At 51.3% G+C, this 24,562-nt stretch overlaps 2 protein-coding genes across 3 annotated transcripts in view; both read left to right on the top strand.

Annotated features, from left to right (window-relative positions):
• Nucleotides 1-1,874: 1,874 nt before the first annotated feature.
• ELAC2 (elaC ribonuclease Z 2) lies at nucleotides 1,875-16,087 on the top strand. Its single transcript, XM_063352551.1, has 24 exons — nucleotides 1,875-2,192; nucleotides 2,277-2,327; nucleotides 2,421-2,491; nucleotides 3,184-3,248; nucleotides 3,900-3,957; nucleotides 4,450-4,518; nucleotides 5,036-5,191; nucleotides 5,696-5,754; nucleotides 6,431-6,489; nucleotides 6,577-6,649; nucleotides 7,681-7,793; nucleotides 8,432-8,530; nucleotides 8,744-8,882; nucleotides 8,958-9,043; nucleotides 10,116-10,225; nucleotides 11,024-11,120; nucleotides 11,504-11,642; nucleotides 12,293-12,331; nucleotides 12,498-12,607; nucleotides 13,067-13,166; nucleotides 13,248-13,368; nucleotides 13,578-13,656; nucleotides 14,410-14,554; nucleotides 15,239-16,087. Exons 1-24 carry the CDS (start codon nucleotides 1,933-1,935, stop codon nucleotides 15,479-15,481), a joined length of 2,541 nt encoding a protein of 846 aa, XP_063208621.1. The 5' UTR covers nucleotides 1,875-1,932; the 3' UTR covers nucleotides 15,482-16,087.
• A 138-nt stretch (nucleotides 16,088-16,225) lies between these two features.
• DNAH9 (dynein axonemal heavy chain 9) overlaps nucleotides 16,226-24,562 on the top strand; it is a 226,683-nt gene continuing 218,346 nt past the window's right edge. For both annotated transcript variants that reach the window (XM_063352546.1, XM_063352545.1), the window contains exons 1-4: nucleotides 16,226-17,602; nucleotides 20,125-20,321; nucleotides 22,889-23,047; nucleotides 23,812-23,942. In XM_063352546.1, the coding sequence (XP_063208616.1) occupies nucleotides 17,282-17,602; nucleotides 20,125-20,321; nucleotides 22,889-23,047; nucleotides 23,812-23,942 (808 nt within the window). In that variant the 5' untranslated portion in view covers nucleotides 16,226-17,281. The remainder of the gene's footprint in view (nucleotides 17,603-20,124; nucleotides 20,322-22,888; nucleotides 23,048-23,811; nucleotides 23,943-24,562) is intronic.

The following is a 24,562-nucleotide window of genomic DNA, read 5'->3' as shown; positions in this document are numbered from 1 at the left end:
CTACAGCTGAAACGGCAAAGGACAGTCATGTACTTTTGTTAGCATTAACTTCATATCAGATTCAGAGCTCTTTATTTACTTCCCGTGAAATCTTCCTAAGACTGTTGAGATATTACAGGCAGTTTTGTGACTTCACAAAATTTTAGTGAAGTCACAGCTCTAAATACTGGCCTGTGCACAAAAAACCAAGCGAGCAAGGTTGCACAAAAATTTCCAGGATTCGTTTGATGAAAAATACACACCGTTATTTCATCGACTAAGGAAACACTGGCTGGAAACCCCATGCCAGCTGGTAAAAAAACTTTTGTGCTCCCAGAAGTGTAAAAAACATGCATTAAACACTAAAAAGGGTATTTTTATACTTCCTAATTATTCACCTGAGCAGAGAATCATTGACAGAGGGAGGAGACAATGCAGCAGTGGGGCAGGAGTGCACAGATAGAGCACTCACCTTTAGGAAACTTCAATTTTTATTGGGAAGCAATTTAAGATCTAAACTGATGTTTCCCTTCCTGTGTGACTACAGGGAGCAGAGCCAAGTGCTGTGAGTGAGCTTTAGGCAGCAGGACTGTCATGTGTAAAACGTGCGTGAACAAAGAGTTTGCCATTCAAAGGAACAACCCTTTTATTTCATCCAGAAGTGGGGAAAACCAGGAAAAAATACCACGCTAATTTGAGCTATTGTGTGGAGAGATGGGAGTCAGAAGGAAGAGAAAGGGTAAGTGAATTACAGGTTTGAAGAAAGACTGACAGAACAGATGTAAACAGCCATGGCAAGATCTGGAGGTTTGGACAGGTCCCCACTCAAAGTGCTTGCTTGGATCACTGGAAAAGAAAGGAAAGAGCATTGGCACTGAGAATAAAGGGAGACAGTGTTTGGAAAGCAAAGCACTGAGAAAGATAAGGTTTGCCTTTGGAAGTAAGGAAGAAAAGGGATAGTGATGATTAGGGTTGTTTATGTTGGGGTACTCTGGTTACAGTAAAATTCAGTGGTTCTTTTTGAAGCAAACAGAAAGCCCCAGAGAACTCGGAGTGGGTTTAGAGAGCTCAAAAATAAACAGAGCTGTGGCCTGGATTGTCTAGTATTTGTAAACAGGCCCTGAACAAGGCTCATATGGAAGAGGCACTTGTGAGGAATGGGGAAATGGTGAAGAGGAGACTGGAGAATCACAGGGTTTGGAGGGACCTTGGGAGGTCCAACCTCCTGCTCAAAGCTGGGTCAGCTCTGAGGTCAAACCAGGGTCCTCAGGGCTTTATCCAGCCTGGTCCTGCCAACCTCCAAGGAGAGGGGCTGCGCAGCCCTGCCGGGTTCCCGACCCAGCGCCTCACCGTCCTCATGGGGAAGAGGCTTTCCCTCCACCCGGCTGGCACCTCCCACATTTTTACTTGCTGCTTCTCCTGCTCCTGACACGCTGTGATGAGCCCGGCTCCGGCTCTTCGATGGCCGCCTTCTTGCAGTTACTGCGGAGCCGCCGGGCCCCACTAACCCCCACCAGGTCCTACCGAGCCCTCTCGCCCGCGGCCTGCCCACCTGGCCCAGCCCCGCAGGCGCTGGCGGGCCCCCGGCACGGCAGGTCGCCGCGGTGGGAGCTGCAGCGGGTTGAGGCCGGGCCCCGGCGCTGCCCCCCGGCCCCACGGCGCTGGGGCTGCGGCGGCACGGCGGGAGGGCCCGGGCGGGGGCCGGGGGCGTTGCTAGGCACGGTGGTTGCTAGGCACCCGCGAGGCGCCGCTGAGCCCCACCCCTAGCGTAAGGGCAAGCAGAGACGTTCCGATTGGGTAAACCCAGTCACGTGAAAAGGGACGGTGGCCGGGCCGAGCCGGAGAGCGGCGCTTCGGGGGCGGGGCGGGTGGAGCGCTTTCTGGCTCCTCATTGGTTCGCCCGCATCACATGGCGAGGGGGCCGCCGAAGCCGCCGCGCGGGGTCGGGCGCGGATGTGGGCCGTGGCGCGGGCGCTGTGGCCGGTGCTCGGCCTGGCGCGGCGGCGGGCGGCGGGCTGGGCCATGGCCGAGGGCTCCTCGGCGGCGCGGCCGGCGCGGCGGCCCAAGGATATGCCGCGACACGTGTGGGCCCGCGAGAGGCGGCGGAGCGCGGGCACGGGCCTGGTGGGGCCCAACACCGTCTACCTGCAGGTGGTGGCGGCCGGGGGCCGCGACGCGGGCGCCGCCGTCTACGTCTTCTCCGAGTTCAACCGGTGAGTGAGAGGCCGCGGGGACACCCCGCCTGGGCCGGGCCCGGGGCGCCCCGTGCCCTGACCCCGCCCCCCCCTTCCCCTCAGGTATCTCTTCAACTGCGGCGAGGGCACGCAGCGGGCCATGCAGGAACACAAGTAAGTGGGGGCGACCTGGGGGGCCGGCCTGGTTCTCCTCCCCGGGGCTGCATCGGTCCCTGCTGACCCCCGCCCCCACGTCTCGCCTTTCAGGCTGAAGATCTCACACCTGGACAGCATCTTCCTCAGCCGGGTGGCCTGGGCCAACGTCGGGGGGCTGCCAGGTGAGTGAGGAGGGCGGCTGGTTGCCCCGGTGGCAGCCTGGCATTGGGTCTGGCCATAGGCAGCAGGTGTCTAGGCCACGGGTGTCGCTTTGGGAGCTGCCCGACGCGTGGTGTTTTATGTAGCGGTGAAGGAGGAAGAGCACTGTCAGTACGGCTGGATTGCACGTGGGACTCTGCGGTGCTTCCAGCTGCGGTGTAGGCTCTGCGACGGTGCTTGCGGACACGTGGTGGGAGAGGCGCTGCCTCCCCAGCATGCATGGCTTTATCTATCCAAAGTCTTCCAGAGTAGGTGGCTTTACCGGTGTTGTATTGCCAGCAGGGAGCTGTTCTCGAGTCAGACTAAGTTGAGGTCAAAGGAACCTACAAAGGTTTCTGGCCCACCCTGGTCCTCAAAGCAGGGTGAGATTAGAACAGATCGCTTAGGATCTTGTCTGTTAAAATTCTGGAAATCTTCAAGAAAAGAAGAGATTAACAATCTGTTCAGGTAACCTACTACAAATTTGGGATGTTTTCTTTACTGGAGGAGATAAGTGATTTATTAAAACTTCCAGAAAGCTGAGGCAAAACTGAATTTGGATCTGAGTTCAGTCCTGGCTTTCATGGCATTTGTGGGCACCGAGAGGGATCTTTCTTGTGTGATCCACCAGATGCTAGTGGGACCATGATAAAGCTGTTTTTCTGCTTTCTTTTAGGTATGATTCTCACATTAAAGGCTATGGGGCTTCAAAGATGTGTTTTCCTAGGGCCACCAAAGCTGGTAAGTAGGGGAAGCTTGCAGAAGGGAGAGCAAACCCTTCAAATGTTAAAGCTTACCTTGGAGCTGGGGGAGCTGGTATCAAAGGAGTGAATCATCATACGGGTTTAAAATGCTGGTCTGAGTCAGTGCCAACCCGAAGGTTGTGCCGGAAGGGCTGGCTTTAAAGAGAAAATCTCTTCAGTTACACACAAGACAGCATCAGACTTCTTAAAACTGTCTTGTCAGCTAATATTCTGGTAAATTATGTTTTGGGAAAAGGGTGACCTTTGTTCTCCTGTCTGCTCCCTCCCTGTTTTCTTTTAATAGAAAGTTGGTCTCTGATCTCCTGCTTAATGTGATCCTTGCCAGCCTAATGCCATGTCTAGGCTGAACATTTCCAATCCTCAGCATTGTTTTATTTCCTTGCAATATCTGCAGTATTCATGGAAGGGATGGGGAGAGTGGTTCTTTATTTTTCTTTCTCTTTCCAAATGAGCAATGCCTACTGGAGGTGGGACATCCGCCCAGTGCTTTCTGGCTGGCTGCTGCCCGGTTTTTGTCTGACTGGGCGTTGAGCCTTTGACTTCACTGAAAATAACTGCAGCTCCTCAGAGGGGTGCTTGTGACTGCACTGCTTGGATGTGACCTCCTGATATACTGTCTTTTTTCCAGCAAAACTACTTGAAAGCAATTCGACTCTTTCCTGGACCCCTAAAAAGGATGGATTTAGGTATGTAGGTTAGTGACGTGTAGCTAATGTGAACTTGTAACTTCGTTTTGTTTCAGCTGTAGACAAAAGTTGCATTGAACAGTAACAACTTCAGAATAAATGCCTCTAGTTCAGAGCCATGCAAAGGAAGTTTTAAACATTTGTTTTGATCCGATACACTGTTCAAAGCCATCACAGGAAGAAAAACTTTATTTCTAGCTCTGTTTCTGGTGGGCAGCTGCCGGTTTGTCTGACTAGTAGACATCATTCCATTTTGGCGCACCGTAAGGGCAGTTTGCATCCAGAGACAACCAGTGAACTTGCTTACTGTGGTGTCACGGACTAATTTTGTGAACAGTGGGCTTTTAAGAGCTCTAATTATTCATTGATCTTTGCAGTTGGGCAGAGAAAGGGAAGGGGAACATTCAGTAGATATTTTCAAGATTTAAATTCTTGTAGAGTATGAGTCTCTTCTTATGAACTTGTTAATGCTGGTTTCTGATCTCTTTTCAGCTGTGCAATTGCACACAGAGCCTGAGTATAAGGACGAGACGATGACAGTCTACCAAATACCTCTTACAGGTGAGCATGTGAGGCTGTAGTCAGAGGGCAGGAGCACTTGTTCGGTAATCGTGGTTAAAGGAGCAGCTTCTGTTTGCAAGCTGAGTAAGGAGAGGTTTATGAATTTGCATATTTTTCTCAGGAGAAGGATCTCTTTCAAAGAAACAAGGCATGCTGAGTCAGGGCCTTGGTTTCTTCCTTTAGGGGTGGGTGTATAGAATGACATGTGAAGCATCACTGGATTCAGCTGTCTTAGCCAACTGAGTTTTCTTATTGCTGGAAACTGTGCTACTTAAATTACAGGCCTAGCATTGGCAGACTTTAGCAGTTTTTAGAGAATCTGAAGGACTTGGATGACAGATGGCTCCTGAAATAAGTGGCTAGAGTATGCAGGTGCAAGTGAGACTGGGGAGAAGAGCTCTATGTTCTGGTGTGGTTTAAACATGACTGTTGTGGAAGAGGGAATGCTACTCGTGCTTTTCTTATCTGTTCTTTTTGACTGAGTGATCTTTGTCTGGTTTTATTGGATTTGGGACAGGAAAACCACTAGCTGCTGAAAGTCCATTGCCTCAGAGTCCTAGAACATCAAGCCAAGGTGGAAACAGCCCTGAAAGGGACACAGGGCCTGGATCCCCAAGAACTGCACAACAAAGCTTGGAGGAGGGCAAGGGAAAAGAAAGCCCAAAGAAAACAGGTGATAAAAATGGAATGATCTTTTTTTAACTAATAAAGTAAAATCAGATTAAAGGCATGCATTTGTCCTCCAACTGTTTGCTGTCTGGAAGTGAGGTCTGTTGAGAAGCTTAGCTAAAGGATTACATGGAGCAGAATGAATTCTGGTACTTCAAAAGTTGATACAGAACTAGTAAGACCTAGAAATTTGATGTGATTCCTACTTGGGGTGTGAGTAGTCCCTGTAGCAGTTTGCCCCTGGCTGGAGTGGGTGCTCCAGCCTTTGTAATTTAATTACGAGTGAATGCTGAGGTTGATTATTTTCCCGTCCTGGGCTGTATTTTGGTTTCTTGTCGCTGAAACCGTGGGCTCTCTGGCCTTAGGTGCTTGTAACATTTGGCTGCTGGGCTCCCGGTTGGCTGGATGCTGTTCTTCCTGTTCATGCTTTAGCAAACACTGGCAAGTTTTGTCTTGAAGGAAACTGATAGTCAGTGATGATTCTGAGTGGTTTTGCTTTCTGTTCTAGGTGACAAACAGAAGTGTGCCAGCAGGCATCCCGATCTGGTGATGGCTTTCCTTTGTAAAGTAAGTTTGGTCCCAAAGATCTCTAAATCATTATAGAATAGAATATTTCAGTCAGAAGGGACCTACAACAATCATCTAGTCCAACTGCTTGACCACTGCAGGGCTGACCAAAAGTTCAAGCATTAAGGACATTGTCCAAACACCTCTTAAACGCTGATGGGCTTGGGGCATCGGCCACCTCTTGAAGAAGCCTGTTCCAGGGTTTGGCCACCCGCTCTGTAAAGAAATGCTTCCTGATGTCATTGGGACGTTTCATCTTGCTAAATAGGTTTAACTTCAGGTAGCATTTTCAAGCAGCACTTGGAAGTTATTTTGTGATTCTACTCTCCAAAGGTCAGAGTAACTGTACAGTGAGTAGGAATGTGTAAAAACAAGACGTTTTTATAGAAGTGCTCTCTATAGAGCAGCCAATAGAGTATACAGGTTCCATTCTTGCTTAATGCTTACAGTAGAGAAATCTATCCTGCTTACTTGGCTAAAGAAGGAAGCAAGAAGTAGCTGTGTGGTCTTGGAAACCAGAAAGTGTAGTAAAAGCTTTTGGAAGGTAAATTAAACTAGTGGCTGTGGAACTGAACAGAAAAAAAAAAAATCTCTTGGCTTATGGGGAAGTATGTGGATCTTGTTTCCTGGCCCTTTTTGTTTGGCCCATAATTGTGTTCTATTTAACTGTTTTCAGATTCACCCAAAGAAGGGAAAATTCCTAGCAGCTAAAGCACAGGAGATGGGCCTGCCAGTGTGAGTACAGAATCCCAGCCTGGGGATGGGGCAACACCAGGCATGTTGATGTTGCCAAACTAAATATTTCTATGGCCTTGTTTTCAGGGGAACTCCAGCCATTCTTCCCATAATTACAGCTCTCAAAAACGGGGAGAGCATCACTTTTGAAGGCAGAGAGGTAAGGTGTATCTGTGCTTTCTGCTGTGGCTTTGCCATCTTCCTGTCTTCACGGGGCTCCCAGGATGACAGTCTTCTTACGCAGAATGTTTTGCCTGTGAATAGGTGTTGGGACGCTTGTGGCTTTTTCTAACAGCCATTCTTGAGGCAAGGGTGGGTGATGGTTGTCTGCCCATTCCCTCTCATCCCTTGTAAGAGCTTGGCATGGGTTTTGCTGGTTTTGAGTTTTGTGTGGCTACGCTTTTGGTTAGTGACTAGTCCTTGTTCCAGCCCCAAATTGTTGCTGAATGTGGCTCTCAGGGGGAGCGTGTCTGGGGCTGTTGCTGTCTGGGTGTGATTAGGGAAGTATGCTCTGAAATGAATTCATTTGTGAATATGGCTGTATGTTTGCTATTTGTCAGAGTTTTTTCATGCCCCCTTCCCAAAGCTGATTCAGGTCTAGGAGTGAACTAGTGGAGTTGATCCCTGCATGCTTTAAATCTGGCGTTTGAATGCCTGTGTAGCTGTCACTCCCCCCCCTTACTCTCTCTGCACCTCTTAGACCGAAAGAAGCTCGATGGTTCCTGTGCGCAGGGTCTTAATCTCTCACGCACTAGTCTGAGGGGAGAGGCAGAGCCAGCTCTGGCCGTGTCCCAGGTGATCTGTAAGTGAGGATCCTAACCTGGGGGATAGGATTGGCACACCTTTGTGTCATAAGAATTTCACAAAGCGTTTTTTTCTTAAACGCACTTTTACTACTGTCTGAATCTGCTGTGGGAGCCTAGAAGCTGCTAAAATTCCCTTCCTTACATTGGATTGTGGTTTGCTCTGAGAGCAGCGTTGGGATTTGTTATTACACAGCAGTGTTTACTTGTGTAACGTGAGCAGAAAGGGAGTGAGGCCTGTGCTGACTGGGTTTGCTGAGCACTGAGAGAGCATGTGCGGAGCTGCCTGCTGCGGGCTGGGTGACGGAACAGCTGCCCAGAGTTGGATACGGTGCAAGAAAGGCTGTGTTTGTAGCTTGACTGGGGTGTGATCTGTGTGTACCTGCAGCTCTTGCCTGAAGAACTGTGCACCCCTGCTGATCCTGGCCCGGTGTTCATTGTGCTGGAGTGTCCTCATGAGGGCTTTGTGGATGCCATCTGTGAAAACGAGACCTTCCGAAGGTAGCGGGGGTTGCGTGACCAGGAGTGTTTGGGGGAAGAACGTCTTTGCTGAGCTTTGCCAAAGAGAAGTTCTGTTCAGGATGTGTCTGTTCCTGTGGCTGATGTCTGAGCTATTTGGCACTATTAAGGGGCTAGAGATGCAAGAAAGGACTGGTGGTGCATTTTGAGCCTTCTTGGAAAGGCAGGCCTGTGCAGGACCTGTGGAGTTCTGTAGCAGTGACAGGTCTGTCTTCCCTCAGGGGCCTCCAGAGAAGGAAACCTACACTGGTGTCTTGCTGGGGAGCAATGTAGAGACTGCCACTTCCATGTGCGGTGGAAGCCTGGACTGCACGTACTGCCTCTGTAGGGCTTGCGCAGAAGCATGCTAAGCTTCTGAAAAGCTCTGCAGATGTTGCTCTTGGAGGAGAGGAAGTTCCCTGGGTGGAAGAGTGGACGTTTAAGCAAATGGTGGGCTTGAGCTTTGCGGAGCCAAGCATGATGTGGAGCGTAGAGCTCCTGAGCCGTGCTCTTAAGATCTGTGTTCTGCCTGCTTTGAGGCAGGGCATTTCTGGAGGTACCAAGACGGGAGTGGGGAGGGGATGCCAAAGTGTCGGAGGACTGAAGCTCAGGTATTCTTTCTGTATGTGAATGTGCCCCAGGTACCAGGAAGGACTTCCCGAGAACCAGGTGGCCTTGGTTATTCATATGACTCCAGAGTCAGTGCTTCGAGACAGCCGCTACCAGCAATGGCTGGAAAGGTACATGATCTTCTCATTATTTGGTTTCATGTCACTGTTGGGCAGCAGTGTGTTCTTATGGCGCAAATGCTTTTCCCAGAGTAGAAATAGCTGTTGGGTGGCAGCAGCACTGTACTGGCTCCGATGAGATATTATCCTGTGGCTCAGGTGTGCTCATCTGCCCAACTCTAACATGAGGCTGAAGCTGTTGTGTGTTTTATTGCCCTCTTACAGATTTGGACCTGGAACTCAGCACTTGGTGCTCAATGAGAACTCCTCTGCGGTGCACAACCCACGCAGCTACAAGATCCAAACCCAGCTGAACCTCATCCACCCCGAGATCTTCCCTCTGCTCACCACCTACCAGAGCAAGGTAGGCAAGGCCTTCTTGCCTGCGTACCTCACACCCCTGAGCAAAGAATGTGTTCAATGTCTCTCTTCTCTGTAGGAAGAAGAGGCTGTGTGTAGCGTGCCCATTGTGCGAGGAGAGTGCCTCTTGAAATACCACTTCAGACCCCAACAGGAGTGGCAGAGGTTGGTGGGAATCTTTGGCTTCCCGGTTTTTGGCTGTTGTCTTGAAACAGCTTTTCGGTATGAGTCTGTGGTGAGGGAGGACAGTGTGTAGGCATCTTTTGTAGATTCTTACTGGTGGGGTAGCTGCCAAGCTGTCAGCTGTGTCTTGGGCTGTGCGTCCCTGTCCCTGAAAGTCTCAGACAAGGTGTAGGACATGGATGAGTGAACCACTGAAAACACCACCTGCACAACGGTTCGGAGTGTTGTTTCTGTCCCTCACTCTTGTAGCCTCATGTGCTCCTCTGTCCTTTGCTTTGACCTCATATGCTGTGCACCCAACCATGGCTGTGGCAAGGAGAGGCTTTTTGGGGAGTCTGGTTAAAGTCCTATCAGGCTTTCTCAGTCTTCAAATGGTATCAGAGTAGAAAGCCCCAGGTGATTAAACAGTTGCAGACTTTTCCGTTGGTGCTTGCTTTGTGTGCAAGCAAGTGAAGCTGCTTAATTAGGATCTTAAGGGCAGGGGACTACAAGGGGGACTACAGGGGACTACAAGGGAGGGGATACCAGCTGCCATGGCTCAAATTTCTGGCTCCGTTGGGCAGAATAGGAAGACCCAGATGCCAAGAAGGGTTTAAGTTTCTCTGCTTTAAGGTGTCTGAAGGCCTGTGGTACTGCACATGCTTCTGATGCAGGGCCAGGATACAGGTCCCTGGTGCTTTTGACGGTTGCCTGGAGCCCGTTTGGGTGGTTGTGCTTCTTCCAGGAGTCTCCGTGCTGCCTTGCAGTGCCCTCTAGTGCCTGGCAGCTCTCTGGATCTGGGCAGCGCAGGGGAGCATGGTGCTTTTCCAGGAGCTTCTCCAGTTTGGTTTGGAATGATTATTTCTCTGGCATAGCTCAGCCCAACCGGGCTTTTTTGGCACACATCACATTCATGGATGTATTTTCCCCCATCCTGCAAAATGGAACTTGGAATGAGCATTTGACCCTTTGTTGTAAGGCTGTTTTGGCACAGTAATTTGGCACTTTGCTCTGAAAAGTGGTGTCTTTTCAGTTCCCACCCTGCCCCATCCTGATACGTGTCCTGTTCTTTCAGAGATGCTGTGACTGTCTGTGATCACGATGCATTTGTAAGTGAAGCCTTGGATCTCCCTGACTTCCAGACTCGTGTGAAGGAGTGCAAAGAGAGCTTGGCTGCCGTACCAGGTAAGGATCAACAACTTGTCTTGCATCAGTGTAATGGGAAGCAGAAGGTCTTGGTTACTTATTGCTTTGGAGCCCAAACAAAGCTGTGAACATGCAGTTTTCCTGCTGCCTGAGAGGTGCTTTTAGTCTTCCTGGAGCTGTGCAGAGGACGGGCTTCGCGCAAACTGAGTTAGCTCGTTTCAGATGGATTTACGCAGTCTTGTGCTTCTGGTTTTCTAGAGCTGCTCGGTTTGGGGATTGCGTGCTGTTGGGGGCAATTAAGAGACAAAGCACCCGCGTGTTATTTCTCTGACTTGACCAGAGCTCTGCTCCTGCTGAATGTGCTGTCATAGCAGCCACAGTGCGAGTCCCTGTGTCTGGGAGAAGGCTTGCTCTAGAACCAGTTCCCTGCGGGGCGCTCTCCTCTGAACTTCAGGTGTCTCGTTGGCAGTGAGGCTTTCATGGTACAACACAGCACTGCTCACCGTCTGCATCCTGATTCCAGGGAGAGTCGGGGCACTGTAGAACAGGAGTCAGGTCCCTCTTGAACTGCCAGCTCCGTCATGAGCAATGAGCAGAGTCCGTGTTTGCCTGCCTTTGGGTATGCAGTTATGTGTTGTGATATTTTCCTGGTGGTGCTTTTTCTGTCTTCCCTTGTAAACCTTGCTGCTGTAGGAAAGGCAGAGGCTGAGGGAGACAAAACTGAATGTGCTGGACTTGTAGACTCTGTAGTTACTAGGCTGTCGGACTAAATGGTGTCTAACTGGGCAGTATGGAGATAACATTCACCTACAAATACTTGTTTTCTGTTTTCTCCAGGAAATGTGGGTGCTTATCCTGAAATTGTGTTCTTGGGAACAGGATCTGCAATTCCAATGAAAATCCGAAACGTCAGTTCCACACTGGTAAATACCAGGTAAATCCCAATGTCACACATTCTGCTTGGAGAGGCTCAGTGTCTCAGGAGGATATTTCCCAAGGCCTGTTTTGACCACTGTGTTGATGATGCAGGGAGAGTGCCCCTGTTGTGGAGTCTGTAGGATTTCACTTTTGGGCGCCTGTCTCTCTGTAGATGGGGAAGACTTGAGAGCCACCTGTAAAGCCAAATATTTAATGTCTTCATTTTGCCATCTGCCCCAAGGGTGTGTTCGGCATCAACAAAAGCCCAGAATGAGCTATGAGGACAGTAGAGCGCTGAGAGCTCTCTGCCTTCCAACCCGGAGGATCCCTCTCCCTGAACGGGCCCTGCTCAGAGCTCATACAGTGACTGCTAAATGTCTTTGTCACTTGTCTTGCCAGCTCTACCCGGTCCCTGCTCTTGGACTGTGGAGAAGGAACATTTGGGCAGCTCTGTCGCCACTACGGAGAGCAAGTTGACCAAGTGCTGTGTAACATAGTAGCCGTGTTTGTGTCTCACATGCATACTGATCATCATTCGGTAGGTTGAGCGTGTGGGAAGGAGAAGGGGTTCTGTGCAGGCATGCTCTGCTCTTGGGATTCAGCTGCAGCTGCTGAATGCGGGCTGCCCTGCTGTTAGGGCTGCGCTTCCCCTCTGCTTTCCCCAGGCACTACTGAATCGGTGTTTCTGATCTCCTCTTCTTTCCTGTTATGGGTCCCTGCAGACTTGCTGGGACCGTCCAGAATTGTAATTTTTTCGCAGTGTCCAACCCAGCTTCCTTCAGTGTTTTGCAATAAATAGTGACAGAAGGACCAGTTGGTCTATTTCAGATGGGGCCTGATCAGGGCAGGCTGTTTGCTGGTCTGGTGTCTTGTGTCTGGAAACTGCACCGAACCTGAGATGTTGGGTGGAGACTTTCTGCTCTCTGCCCATCTTTTGGGAGCAGACACAGCAGCACTGGGAAGGGTTGAGGGGCTTGTGTTGTGGGCTGCTGGCCAGCAGCTTGGGGGCATAAACAGTGACAGTGTTACAGCAGCCCAGCCAGCTGCAGTTACTGGAAAAGCAGTAATCATCTATTTTTGACTATAGATTTTCCAAAAACTGCAGCTTGCTGGGCTGCGGTAGCACTGTTGCCACTCACACCCCAGGTATCTGACTACAGCTTGCTGTCTTGTTTATTCCCTTTGCAGGGGTTGGTGAACATCCTGATGGAGAGGCGGAGAGCTCTTGTAAGTAGTACTGTTGTTTCACTGCTCCTGAACTTGCCTTGGGGTGAGGGGAACTTCTGAGTAGTGGAAAAGCACCATTATTTCCCCTAAGTATTTCTTCTCTCTGGTTTGGTGCGTACCTAGTACTGAGTTTTTTTTCTCCCCGCTCCCCCCTTTGCTTTTCCAGGCAGCCCTTGGTCAGGCTTTCAGCCCTCTGTTTCTGGTAGCACCTGAACAGATCATGCCTTGGCTACAGGAGTACCACAACCACTGTGAAGCGATTCTTGGCGACATCAAGTGAGTGTTCTGTGTGGTATGTGGAGAAACGTCCTTGCTGGGTCCTTACTTGAGGCAAACTACTGTCATCCATTCCCCTCACCCCTTTGTTGAAGCCAGCTCCTCCCGACTCCTTCCACCGTGTGTAGAATTAGGAAGTGCTGTTTGCAAAGGGGAGGACAGGGTTTGTTACTCGGTTGTGCTACTTAGTAGAGGCTTACATGCAGGCTTTCCTTTTCCTTAGGAAAGGGGAGTTGGGCAAGTGAAAAAAGATTCTAGGAAGAGAGAGTATTTGACAGTGGGGAAGAAGTGGTTGGAGGAGTTACTGGGACACTGGCTAGTGAAAGCAGGGGAAAACAGATGGGTGCACAAAAATGTCTTGTTTGTGAGGTGCTGAGCTGAGAAGGAGAAATAGGCTGCTTAAAGATAAGATAAGGTTTTACTTTGTACCTGTCCTTAGTTCTCTCTTCTCCCTTACAGAATGATTCCTTCCCAGTCCCTTGTGAAAGGCTGCGAGAACATCAAACCTAAAGCCAAATGGTTTGTGGGCTCTCTGTTAGAGAGCTACGACTTAGCTGAGGTAAGCTCAGGGGCTGGCAGGGTCAGTTGCTACGAGGAGCAAGAGGGGACCCGAGGTCTAATGCTTTATATCCTTGTTCAGTTTCAGACTTGTGAAGTCCAACACTGTAAAAATGCTTTTGCGTGCTCAGTGGTCCACAAATCTGGCTGGAAAGTAGTCTATTCTGGTGACACGATGCCCTGCATGGCCTTAGTACAAATGGGTAGGTGACGAAAACCCTCTGCTTGAAAAATCTCTTGGAGAAAGGTCTTGAACTGTCAGTATCCGAAGTGGGTACCCCCAAACCCTTGGTGTTATGCCTGTGACACAATGAGGGGCTAAGGAGGGAGATGAGAGTTCCCTGCCTAGTCTGTAGCCTGTATTCTGTAGTCTGTATTCAACCGAAGGCTGAATATATGATTATTTACACAGGGAAGAATGCTACTCTGCTGATCCATGAAGCGACGCTGGAAGATGGCATGGAAAAAGAAGCAATAGAGAAGACACACAGGTGGGGTGTGTTCTGCTGTTTATCACTATTAGGAAGGTGAAAATGCAGAGCTGGGCTTTGTCCTTGGAGGTGGTGGTGAGGGACTCAAATCCTGGAGATGGTTCTGGTGTTATGTGGAGCTCTTTGCACCAGCCCTGTAACTCAGAGCTCCTCTGAACGTCCCCAGAGAGAGATGGGGAAAGCTTTTTAAAGTGGTCAGGAGTAACTCTACAAATCGACTAGCCCAAAGGCAATGAAACCTCTGCTTGATTACATTTCAGGACTAAGCTCAGGAGGTAGAAGAGTCGTCATACCCACCCCCAGCTAACCACCAATTCAAACTGAGCGCTGCAGCCGGTGATACTGAGTACTGCCCCCAGTAAAAGTAGGGAGACCTGAGAGCAGCTTCTTGGAATTACATGTGAATTACAGGGCGAGAGAGCTGGACTTGCTGGTGCTCCTGGGACAAGTATTTGAATAAGCCCGTGTCCCCAGTTTGTGGAGCTCTTAATTGTAGAGCTCCAAGTAGTTACAGCTGCTTTCCTGCACTCGGATTTCTTTGGAAGTCAAGAGATTTGCCACCAGTGCAGGGTGTCAGACGAAGGGGTGCCTGCAAAGAGCAGGGACACCTTGTGCCCAGCGAGTGTTAGACAGTACGTAGTATTGCTCTTGGTGCGATGTGGCCAAATGCAAAGCAGCCTGGCCGGCCCCATCGGAGAGGCAGCGCTAGCCAGCCTGCGTGTGACCAGTGCCATGTTGCTGTTCCTTTTGCAGCACCACCTCCCAGGCTATTCAGACTGGGATGAAGATGAATGCAGAGTTCATCATGCTCAATCACTTCAGTCAGAGATACGCCAAGATCCCGCTGTTCAGTGAAGACTTCAGCGAGAGGGTTGGAATTGCATTCGATCATATGAGGGTAAGTTGGGAGCTTTGATCCAGACAGTGGGACAGATTTCAGTGTTACTTTGGGATGGCTGCTCAGGAATTAAATTCTCCACTTGTAATGTTGTATCAATACACCATGTCCTTCTGATGAGTAACCTCCTCTGAAACAGCTCTTTGTACTGCTGGCAGCAGACATGGCCAGCATGGGCAATGGGTGGTACAGAGTGAGACAGGGGCCGATGGCTCTTGGGAACAGAAGTGCCCTTCTAACGCATTGGGTACTTGCCTCATGTCACCTCTACTTTGTGCAGGCTACTCGCAGCTGAAAACGTAATTTTGCTTCCATTCTCACTCCCTTCTCAATTGGTGTGATGCAAAAGACATCCAGGAGCCAAAAGCTGCCGCCATTGGATTGAACACGGTCGTAGCAGTGAGAATAGCTCGCTAATCAATCACAACTTGTGCAGCGTCCACATCATTTCTTGTAAAGAAAATGTAAATAACTTGGCATACGGGATCTGTGTAGGGTTGGAAATGAAGACCTGCCTGTTAGTTTTCAGCTGAAGACGGTCAGCGAGGTTAGGGCAGCTCTATGCTGGGTGCTGTGCAGAGGCCCACGCAGTGTCCTGCCACCTGAACAGGAACAAACAGAGGGCGAAGAAGGAAAACAAAAAGCAGTTCTCACGCAGGCGTTCCTGTGTTTGATGTATTTCAGGTACGTTTTGGTGACTTCCCGACCATCCCGAAGCTGATCCCACCTCTGAAGGCTTTGTTTGCAGATGATATAGTAGAAATGGAGGAACGGAAGGAAAAACGGGAGATGCGCCTTCTGAAGGAGACTGCTATCGTCTTGGAAAAAGTGGCTGCTGGTGAGAACAAGGAAGCGCCATGCCAGAAACGGAAACAAGCCAAGAACCATCAGGAACTATCAAACAAGAAGCTTAAAACAGTGAACTGAAAGAAGCAAGGCTGAGAAAGCTCTGCTCTGTAAGAGGTGCCTTGCTCTCCGCAGGCCCTGAGAGCACGTAGTGCTGGGGGCTGCCCGTGGGCACCATGGAAAAAGGGGCTGGCCTCGGCGTCTGGGGCTGCTTGGCCATCGCGGATCCCCATGGGCTGAAGCCACCACGCACGCTGTCAGCAGCGCAAGTCCTTACGGTGACAGTATCTGCCCATACAGTTCCTGCTCCTGGGTCTCACCAGTCCATGTGTCATTTTTCTTTTAGCCAAAAGTTCTTCTCTCTGGTTTTAGGTTTTGGTTTTATGCTAGAAGCTATGGATAGTGTAACAGCAGCAACTGTGACCTTTGCAAAAGATCAGGTTTGAGAAGCCCTTGCGGGGCTGGGGATTCGGCAGAATAAGGTGGGTAGGTCTCTGGGTTATGAGGAACGTAACCAGGTTTGAGAACCCACCTCACAATAAAATGGGACACAAGTAATTTTTAGATTAACGTAGGGATGTGAATGCTGCTGTGTTCCCATTTTATTTTGGTTTTCTCATCTGATTATTTTTAATAAGATCAGTTTTCCAAAACCTTGAGAATCTAAATAAACCACTCACCATCTTACAGGGTGCTGTGTTTTGGCTAGATGGCTAATGAGGACTTAGTGAGGGAGCACAAACACCTGAATTGTTCCATAGAATGGCCTCGGCTGCGTGTTTCTGCCTTACAGCATTGGCGTAAAAACTAAGATCTTGCCCCTATGCTGGAGCCTCATGTCTGTTCTGCTTGTGTTTCATGCCAGCAAAATCATACCTGTCTCTGCTACCCTGCAGCCAGGAGCTTCGCTTTTGTCTGTTCAAGCTGATAACAACCGTGATGGCTTTTGAATGACTCCAGAGCAGACACACCTGAGAGTTTCCTCAAACAGATCCCAGTCCTGGATGCATGGGGCCAGGAAAGCTGACTATGGCAGCTGATGTGGGGCAGGTCTGTGGTTAAGAGGAGTGTTTTCAAGGCTTTCTGTGGGTCAGTTTTGCTTCTTCCCTTACCCATGCAGTTGACTGTGGGTTTGGAAGCAGGAGGAGCTGTGGCCTGTTCCAGTTCGGGAGTTGGAAGGAACTGGAAGGCACTGGGCCCTCAGATGTTGCCCAGCAGCATACCAGCGCACCTATTAAAGATTTAAGACTTTGTTTTAAGGCAAGGGAAAAGGAAGACACAAACTGGTACCAAGGCATCTTTTTTTTTTATTAGCTGTGCTTTAGTATTGTTTGCCTAAAGAGGGAACTGGGTCATTGATGCGGCTGGGTACTAAAGAAAAGGTTGTCTGGGCTTTTAAGAATAGCAGGGGCCTGGGGAATGACTATGGCAGTACTTGTGCAGCTGTAAACAGGCCCTTGTTGGGGTGCTGGGGCAGGGTTAGAGATGGGGCAAGACAAGCAGCCCCGGGCCTGCACAGTGTCCCCTGCTGCTTTTCACAAAACTGGAGAAGGGTCTTTGTTTTATAAAACAATGAATCAGGGCTTTTTTTTCCATTAATGCCCTGGTATTAATAAAATGCAAATACAGGAGCGTTAAGAGCCCCTGGCACACAAGCCCCAGCTCCAGGTGCCCGATGTGAGTGGCGTGGTGGCACAACCGGCCGGGCCCAGGCCCGTGCTCCTGCGCTCCCCGGAGGCAGCCCGGGCTGCGGGGGGGCGCCCGTCCTGACCTCCGGGCCCGGCCAAGCTGGGGCCCGCCCTCGCCTTCCCGGCAGGGCACTGCGGCGGCTGCTCGGGGTCCCCCGGGCAACGGCGGCTCCTCCCCGCAAACAGCGGCGGGATGGAGGAGGAGGAGGAGGCGGCGGCGGGGCGGCTGTGGCGGTGCGCGGCGCGGGGCCTGGGGCTGCCGGCGGGGCGCGGGCCGGCGGCGGGGCCGCCGCCGCCGCTGCTGCAGCAGTTCCTGAGGGGCGCGGCGGGGCCGGCGCTGCTGGCCTGGCGCGGCTCGGCCGGGGAGATGGCGCTGGGGCCGCCCCCGCCGCCCGCCGCCGCCCGCCCCAAGGCCCTCTTCTTCCTCCGGTCCCCCGGCGCCGGTCCCGCCGACCTGCTCTGCGGGGACCTGCCCGCCGACGCCCTGCGGCACTTCGCCGCCCTCGTGGAGGAGGTAAGGCCCGGGCGGCCCCCGAGGCGGTGGCCCTGGGAGGCGGTGGCTCGGGCAGTCCCGGAGCTGGTGGCCCTGGGCGCTCAGCACCGGGGGAGCCCTGGCTCCCCCTGGCACCGACGGGACCAGGCCCTGCCCCTCGCCCACGGCAGCGGGGAAGATGTCCACCCCTACACACAGTCTCCTTGGTCTCTGTCCTGTCTCTGCTGGTGCGCTCCTACCCTTAACTCTGCCCTTCGCAGCACCTCCTGGCCCCGGGGGTCTTCAGAATTCGTTGAAACCTCCTAAATCCTGGTTTGGCACCAGTTCTGGGCCTGTCCCGTAGTGGGGCCCTTGTGGGGCTGATTGTGTTACGGAAGCACAGAGTGGTAGGTGATGGAAGGGACATCTCGAGGTCATCTGCTCCGACCAGATCAAGCAGGGCCACCTAGAGCTGGTTGCCCAGGTCTGTGTCCAGATAGCTTTTAAGTATCTCCAAGGATGGAGACTCCACAGTCTCCCTGAGCAAGCCGTACCAGTTCTCAGTCACCCTCGCAGGGAAAAAGTGTTTCCTGGTGTTTGGAAGGAACCTCCTGTAGTTCAGTGCCCGGTTACCTCTGGTGAGCTGATGTTTTCCCAAAGGGACCTTCAAGGTGTTCAAGTGCTTTCTCTTGCCTGTGCTAGCAGCCCGAACCAGACGGTGTTGTCTCGGTTTATTTCTGATGGCCCCTGACCTGCAGAAGTCTCAGCAGTGAGGCTGTAACGGGAAAGCAGAGGAGCTGCTTGAGAAGCTCTGGTGATGCTGTTGGTGTATTGAGATGGTGACCAATAGATTGGATTCCCAAGAGCAGGCTGCCAGACTGGTTATCTTGGTTTTATGGGATAACATGTTAGGTACATGGTGAACTTTTCTTTTGAGGTATTTGATGAGCCCCGTGGTCCTTGTGAATGCACAAACAGCAGTTTTTGCATCACGGCTTTGTTTGTAAACGATGGCAGGTAGCACAGGACAGGCATTGTAAACACCGTCTGCCGCAGGGAGGTTTTGGGGCAGGAATGCTTCAGCAGATCCTGTTTTCTGCCTGCCGTCGGCAGTTGGGTTGTGCATCCCGACTGCGGGTTTGCAGGCTCTTTCTCCCCCTCCGCAGACAGATGCAGTATGTCTGTAGGGTGCAGATCGTCCCACTTTCCTCCCAAACTTCAGTTCAAGGAATTGTGGTGGTGCTGGGTCAGGGAGGACGGGGTGGGTCTGCATGAAGGTGAAAAAGTCTTGAATTTCCTGAGGTTGGGGACACGCGTTGCTCTGCCTGCTGCACGAGCACTTCTCACAAAGTCTTTTGTCGGGGGTTTTTAGCACAGTCTTAGAACAATTTGTCCAGTGAAAGAAATAGTTTTGTGTCAAACTTTCTGTGGGTCATTTAGGACATCAGGAACAGGCACATGGAACTGTGCCTGTGTTCAGCGAGAACGTGCGGCTGAGCTGTGGGGCACAGCTGGGGCCACCGTGTCCACTTGTCGCACCCAACTCTTGTGATGGCTGAGGGGGGCTCACCTCCGCTCCGTGGAGCTGGGGGTTCCTTCTGAGTCCAATTATCATTTTCACAATCAAAAAGAAAAGGAACGGCTATCGTTTGACTGGTTACCCCGTTACCAGCATTAGCAGTCCACGTGATTTAAGTAATAGAGACAAACCTTGCTAATACCATAGCTAAGACTGTTGGAGGTGAACTTGGCCTGGTGACACAAAAGGCTGTTGTTTGTCACCAAGGACAACCTGGCTTCGTCAGGCTGTTGCCACAGCCTGGTCCCAGAGCAGACCCAGCCCGGGATAGGTGACAGACGCAGCTCAAAGAAAGCAAAAGCAGCTCAGGTCCAGGCAAGCCCAGATCAGCCTCAAGACCGCATGCCATCAGGTCAGTACGAACCCTGGGAGGCTTTCACTGATAATGACAAAAATCGTATTTAGTGGGCTGCAAATTTGAGAAATAACCTAAAAAGTGTCTGTGCTCAAGACCTGCAGTACAGTTGGGATGGGGACCTTGGTGACCCTCACCAAGAGTAGTCCCCAGGAGGTACCAGAAGACCTTCCCTTTCGGGACACAGGGAGTTGCCATCAAGCGACGGCCTGTGGGTTCAGCCCAGCCCTGCTGGTCTTGGAAGGCTGCCTGAAGCCCATGCCCCTGCCTGCCTCCCCTGCCTGCTGGCAGTGGAATGGGGAGCAAGCACCAGGAGGTGTCCTGAGGGCAAGGGCAAGCCTGTGGAGCTGTCTCCAATGGCAGGTTTGAGAGGCTGGGAGAGCACGAGGATGGAGCTGCTCACTTTGCTGGTTTCCACCCTTCTCACCTGCTTGGATTCGGGGATGAAGGTGTACTGGTATACAAAGTTCATTGTCATCTGCCCTTGTTTCACACAGGCAGGGAACTGCTTGGGACAGCAATGAATATGGGTCTCCAGGCTCAGCTGAGCAAGGACCTTGGAGCCTTGTGGCCTGTCCATCTCCTGCAGCACTTTTTTTTTCCATTGCTCTTTCATGGCTCCTGCTATAGGTGATTGTGCCCATCCTGACGAACCAGAAGAACCATCAGGGCTGGCCACAAGTGGTTTCACAAGACCTTATGCGTCACGTCCACAGCCTAAAAAGTACTGTTTTCACGGTTGTTGGCCAAGTGCAGGGCAAGACCTTGCTTCCTCTTCCAGCTGGCTCCGAGGGAATTGAGGACATTGATCTGGAGGATGAGAAATTGTGAGTACTAGCCCTTGCTCTCCACCGGGTTTTCTCCTGTTGACACATGGTCTGTGTCTTCTGGGGGTCCTTCCCCCCAGTCACGGTGACTCTTCTTGCTCCCTGTCATCTGCTGCTCATCCACACTGCCCAGATGTGTTTTGCTTTACCTGCTCTCTAGTTTATGAGCTCTGTCTTTGGGGACCGTGTGACAGTACAGGCAGGAAAAACTCAGAAAGTGGTGTGGGTGCACAGAGGAGGAATGGACCCCTTGGATCATTGGGGAAAAGCACAAATCCTGAGGGCAAAACCTCTCCTGTTTTCCTGATGCCACTGAATGGGAGGGCAGGATTCTGTCTTTTTCTGGCTTCTGTTTGCCAAAGCTTACTCCCAAAATGCACTGTTTGAACGTTAAACGACTCTTCTCACTTGTTAGTGATTTGTACTGCTTGGTCAGGACTATTCTGCCTCCCTTTAAAACCAGATTTATCGTGCAAAGGTACAGGAAAAAACAGCTACAACTTCCTGAAGTTTCTGAACTGTTCATGGTCGCATAGAGAGATTTGGAACCTGTTGTATCTGTCCTCCTGGAGACCTATGGTGGCTTCCCAGACACCCACTGTGTGTCCTTGTGCTTTCTGTTCAAGAAGTAAATGAACGACTTTTTGATAATTTCAGTTCTCTCCGTTCATAGTTAGACCTCCCTGGGAGCTGTCGTTATTCTGAAGTTCACTTACAGTCCTTGAGGGACAGTCCCCAGGAAAGCCACCCCAGGTTTTCTGGCTAGTTAGAATCATAGAATTGAATCAGGGAATCATTTAGGTTGGAAAAGACCCTTAAGATCATCAAGTCCAACCGTAAACCTAACACTGTCAAGTCCACCACTAAACCACGTCCCTCAGCACCATGTCTACGTGTCTTTTAAATCCCTTCAGGGATGGCGACTCAGCTGCTTGCCTGGGCAGCCTGTTCCAATGCTTGACAACCCTTTCGGTGAAGAAATTTTTCCTGACATCTCATCTAAACCTCCCCTTGTGCAACTTGAGGCCATTCCGTTTTGTCCTGTTGCTTGTTACTTGGGAGAAGAGGTCAACCCCCACCTCACTGCACCCTTCTGTCGTGTCCTGGCGCTGGTTTTGGGTGGAGGGAGAGTACTGGTGACAGAGCTGCTACTGCTATGACAGGATGCTGCTGGCCTTCTTGGCCACCTGGGCACACTGCTGGCTCATACTCAGCTGGCTGGTGATGAACACCCCCAGGTCCTTTTCCACTGGGCAGCTCTCCAGCCACTGTTCCTCAAGCCTGTGGCGTTCATGGGGCAGGACCCGGCGCTTGGCCTTGTTGAACCTCACACCATTGGCCTCGGCCCGTCGGGTCCAGCCTGTCCAGATGCCTCTGCAGAGCCACCCTACCCTCCAGCAGATCGACACTCCTGCCCAGCTTGGTGTCATCTGCAAACTGACTGAGGGTGCCCTTGATTCCCTCATCCTAATCGCTGGGCAGCCAGGGGAGGCTGAGCCCTATGTGCAGCCAGTCTTTATCCTGCAAGTTCTCCAGCAGCTGAGGAATCACCATCCTTTCCTAGCCAATACGTCTGGCAGGGTGCTCCCATTGCAGCTGGGGGGAACTTCCACCCTGGTCCTCCCAAGAAGGTGCCAGAGGCTAGGGGTGGAAGGAGTTTGACTGTCATAGTGCTGTGAGCCTGGCCCAGTCCAAAATAACTGTCCATAGAGACAGATGGGTTTGCACATCGTCATGTCTGCATGCTTGCACCTTTGAGACCTCAGGAGATGTGTTAGGGAGCGCAGTGGGATTCATCACTGCTCAGAGAGGACACAGTGCAGGTGGAATTGTGTGAGAAGTTACTGCTTCCAAGGCAGTGGAGTGACCTGTCCACCACTACTTTGCGTAGCTTCTCTCTGAATTAAGTGAGTTAATGACTGTGGGGAGATAGAATAGGTTCAGGGAGAACAGCACGGGGAGAGATAATCTTGGTGGAGATATGGCTCTCCAGGCCAGACCCTGAACCCTAGTGGATCTGATGTGACAGTGACTGGCTGTGCAGAGAGGTGCCGACTGGCTCTTCATTTCCATCATTCGTTTTATGAACAATGTGTTGTTGCCTACACTCCTGCAGAGCTTCATCCATTTTCCCAGAATCATAGAATGTGTTGGGTTGGAAGGGACCTCTCAAGGCCATCTAGTCCAACCCCCTGCAGTCAGCAGGGACATCTTCAACTAGATCAGGTTGCTCAGAGCCTCATCCAGCCTGGCCTTGAATGTCTCCAGGGATGGGGCCTCCCCCACCTCTCTGGGCAACCTGGGCCAGTGTCTCACCACCCCCAGTATAAAGAATTTCTTCCTAATGTCTGACCTAAACCTGCCCTGCTCTAGTTTAAAACTATTGCCATGGGTTTAAACAATGGCAAAATATTACGGGTTTTGATTGTTTTGTGGTTTTGAAACGTGAAGCTACTCTGTAATCTGTAAAATCCAGCTGCCCACAGGGTCATTTGAAGTAGATCCAACCGAGCGATGCACATCAACAAGTGGAAAGCAAAGTTAACTGTGTGGTCTGTTTTCTGCAGCCTGCAGCTGATAGATAAATCCCTTGTACACACCACTGAGTCGGCCATCATAGACTGGAGCTACCAGATCCAGGAAGCGCTGAAGAAAGAGTCTTCAGAGCCTCTCCTGCAGGGCAGCAACCCTAACCCGAGGGTGGAACTGGAGTTCTGGAAGAACAGGTACCCTGGGCAGCCTGGCCAGGGCATGGTGGTCACTGGTGCTGGTTTGGGGTGGAGGGAGGGTGCTGGTGACAGACAGAGCTGCTACTTCTGTGAGTTGAGAAGAGCAGGCTGCCTCGGGTTCATGCAAAGACTTGAGCTAAGGAAAATTGCTCCCACACGTGAAATAATCATGATCTGCAAAGTGTCTGGGATGTCACTGGGCAGCTGGCTGTGTTTTAACTTAGCCCCAGCACAGGGGCCACACACCTCAAGGAAATTTTTTGGAAATGTTCTTTCTGTCACTGTTCACTAGGAACCAGCTACAGCAGTAAGAGCTGATGGACACCTTCTCTAGGGCCTTCTGGAAACGGTGCGCCTCAGCCGGCTGCTGTTCATCTGTCAATGCCAGAGGGGGTTTAGATGCTCGAGAGCCAGGGAGTGGAATTTCATCCTGCCCTTTGAAAACCTTTGTGCCGCGTTGGTTTGGGCTGACTCGGGGCAAAGCCCTGCCTGCTGGAGAGCTGTCGCTAATGCCTGCAGAAACACCTGATGGCTTCTTTCAGCAGTGTCCTGCCAGTAATAGAGCTGCTGTCATGCTGAACCTTAGCACCGACTATCTGTCCTGTAGGATTTGTCCATGCCTCCTGTTTCCTTTCGCTGTTGGGATTCAGTCCGTGTGTAGCTGGAGGGAATCCTGAATCAGGCCCAGGGGAAGTGGATGGTGTGGGGGGACAGCTGATGCTGCCCCAACATGGGCTTGTAACGTGTCTTGGTTGCTGTAGGTGTGATGACCTGGAATGCATTTACAGTCAGCTGAGAACAAGGAAGGTCAGGAACATGATGGAGGTGCTGGAGAGAGTCGAGAGCAGCTACGTCCCAGCCTTCAAAACTATGCTCCTGGATGTTGAGGCAGGTGAGATGCTGGGGCAACTTCACCATAGTGCTGACTTCTGGCCTTTGCTCATAGCCTGGTGTTGCTGGTTTCAAGCCCAATGTGGCTGTAATGGCACTGGTCATTTGGAGTTTGCTGTGACCATGAATACTGCAGCCTTGTTTCTGGCCGTCTCTCTGGTTCATGGAGTGAAACTGGGCTGCTTGTGCTTGATGTGATGCTTTTGTTTCCAGGCTGGGACAAGTTTGCTCACTGGTCTGTTGAGCCGGACCCTTCCCGCAGGTCAGGATGAGTGGATGTGGGAATTCACTCCGCTGTAATAAAGCCATTCACATTAATCCAGCAGGACTCACCCCAAGTTTCACCAGCTCCTCTGGTATCAGTCTGCAGGAATGGGGGTTCGGGATAATGGGACAGATCTTGCAGCTAGCTGAAACTACTTTGTTAGACTGCTATTTCTCAGGCCTTGGCCATGCAAGCTGAACCTCCTTGCTGAAGGAACAGCAGGTTGCACTTTAGGATGGAGACCTTTGAGCATGAGGATTTCAAGGCCTCTGATGAAAGCAGGCAGGTATTGTCACCTGTGTCACACGAGAGGAAAGCAGGGTTCCTGCAGTTGTGCACAAATCCCGGCAGAGCTG

The sequence above is a fragment of the Chroicocephalus ridibundus genome, chromosome 14, assembly GCF_963924245.1.
Source record: "Chroicocephalus ridibundus chromosome 14, bChrRid1.1, whole genome shotgun sequence".
Classification (NCBI taxonomy): Eukaryota; Metazoa; Chordata; class Aves; order Charadriiformes; family Laridae; genus Chroicocephalus; species Chroicocephalus ridibundus.
This window is presented reverse-complemented; position numbering and strand designations above follow the sequence as displayed.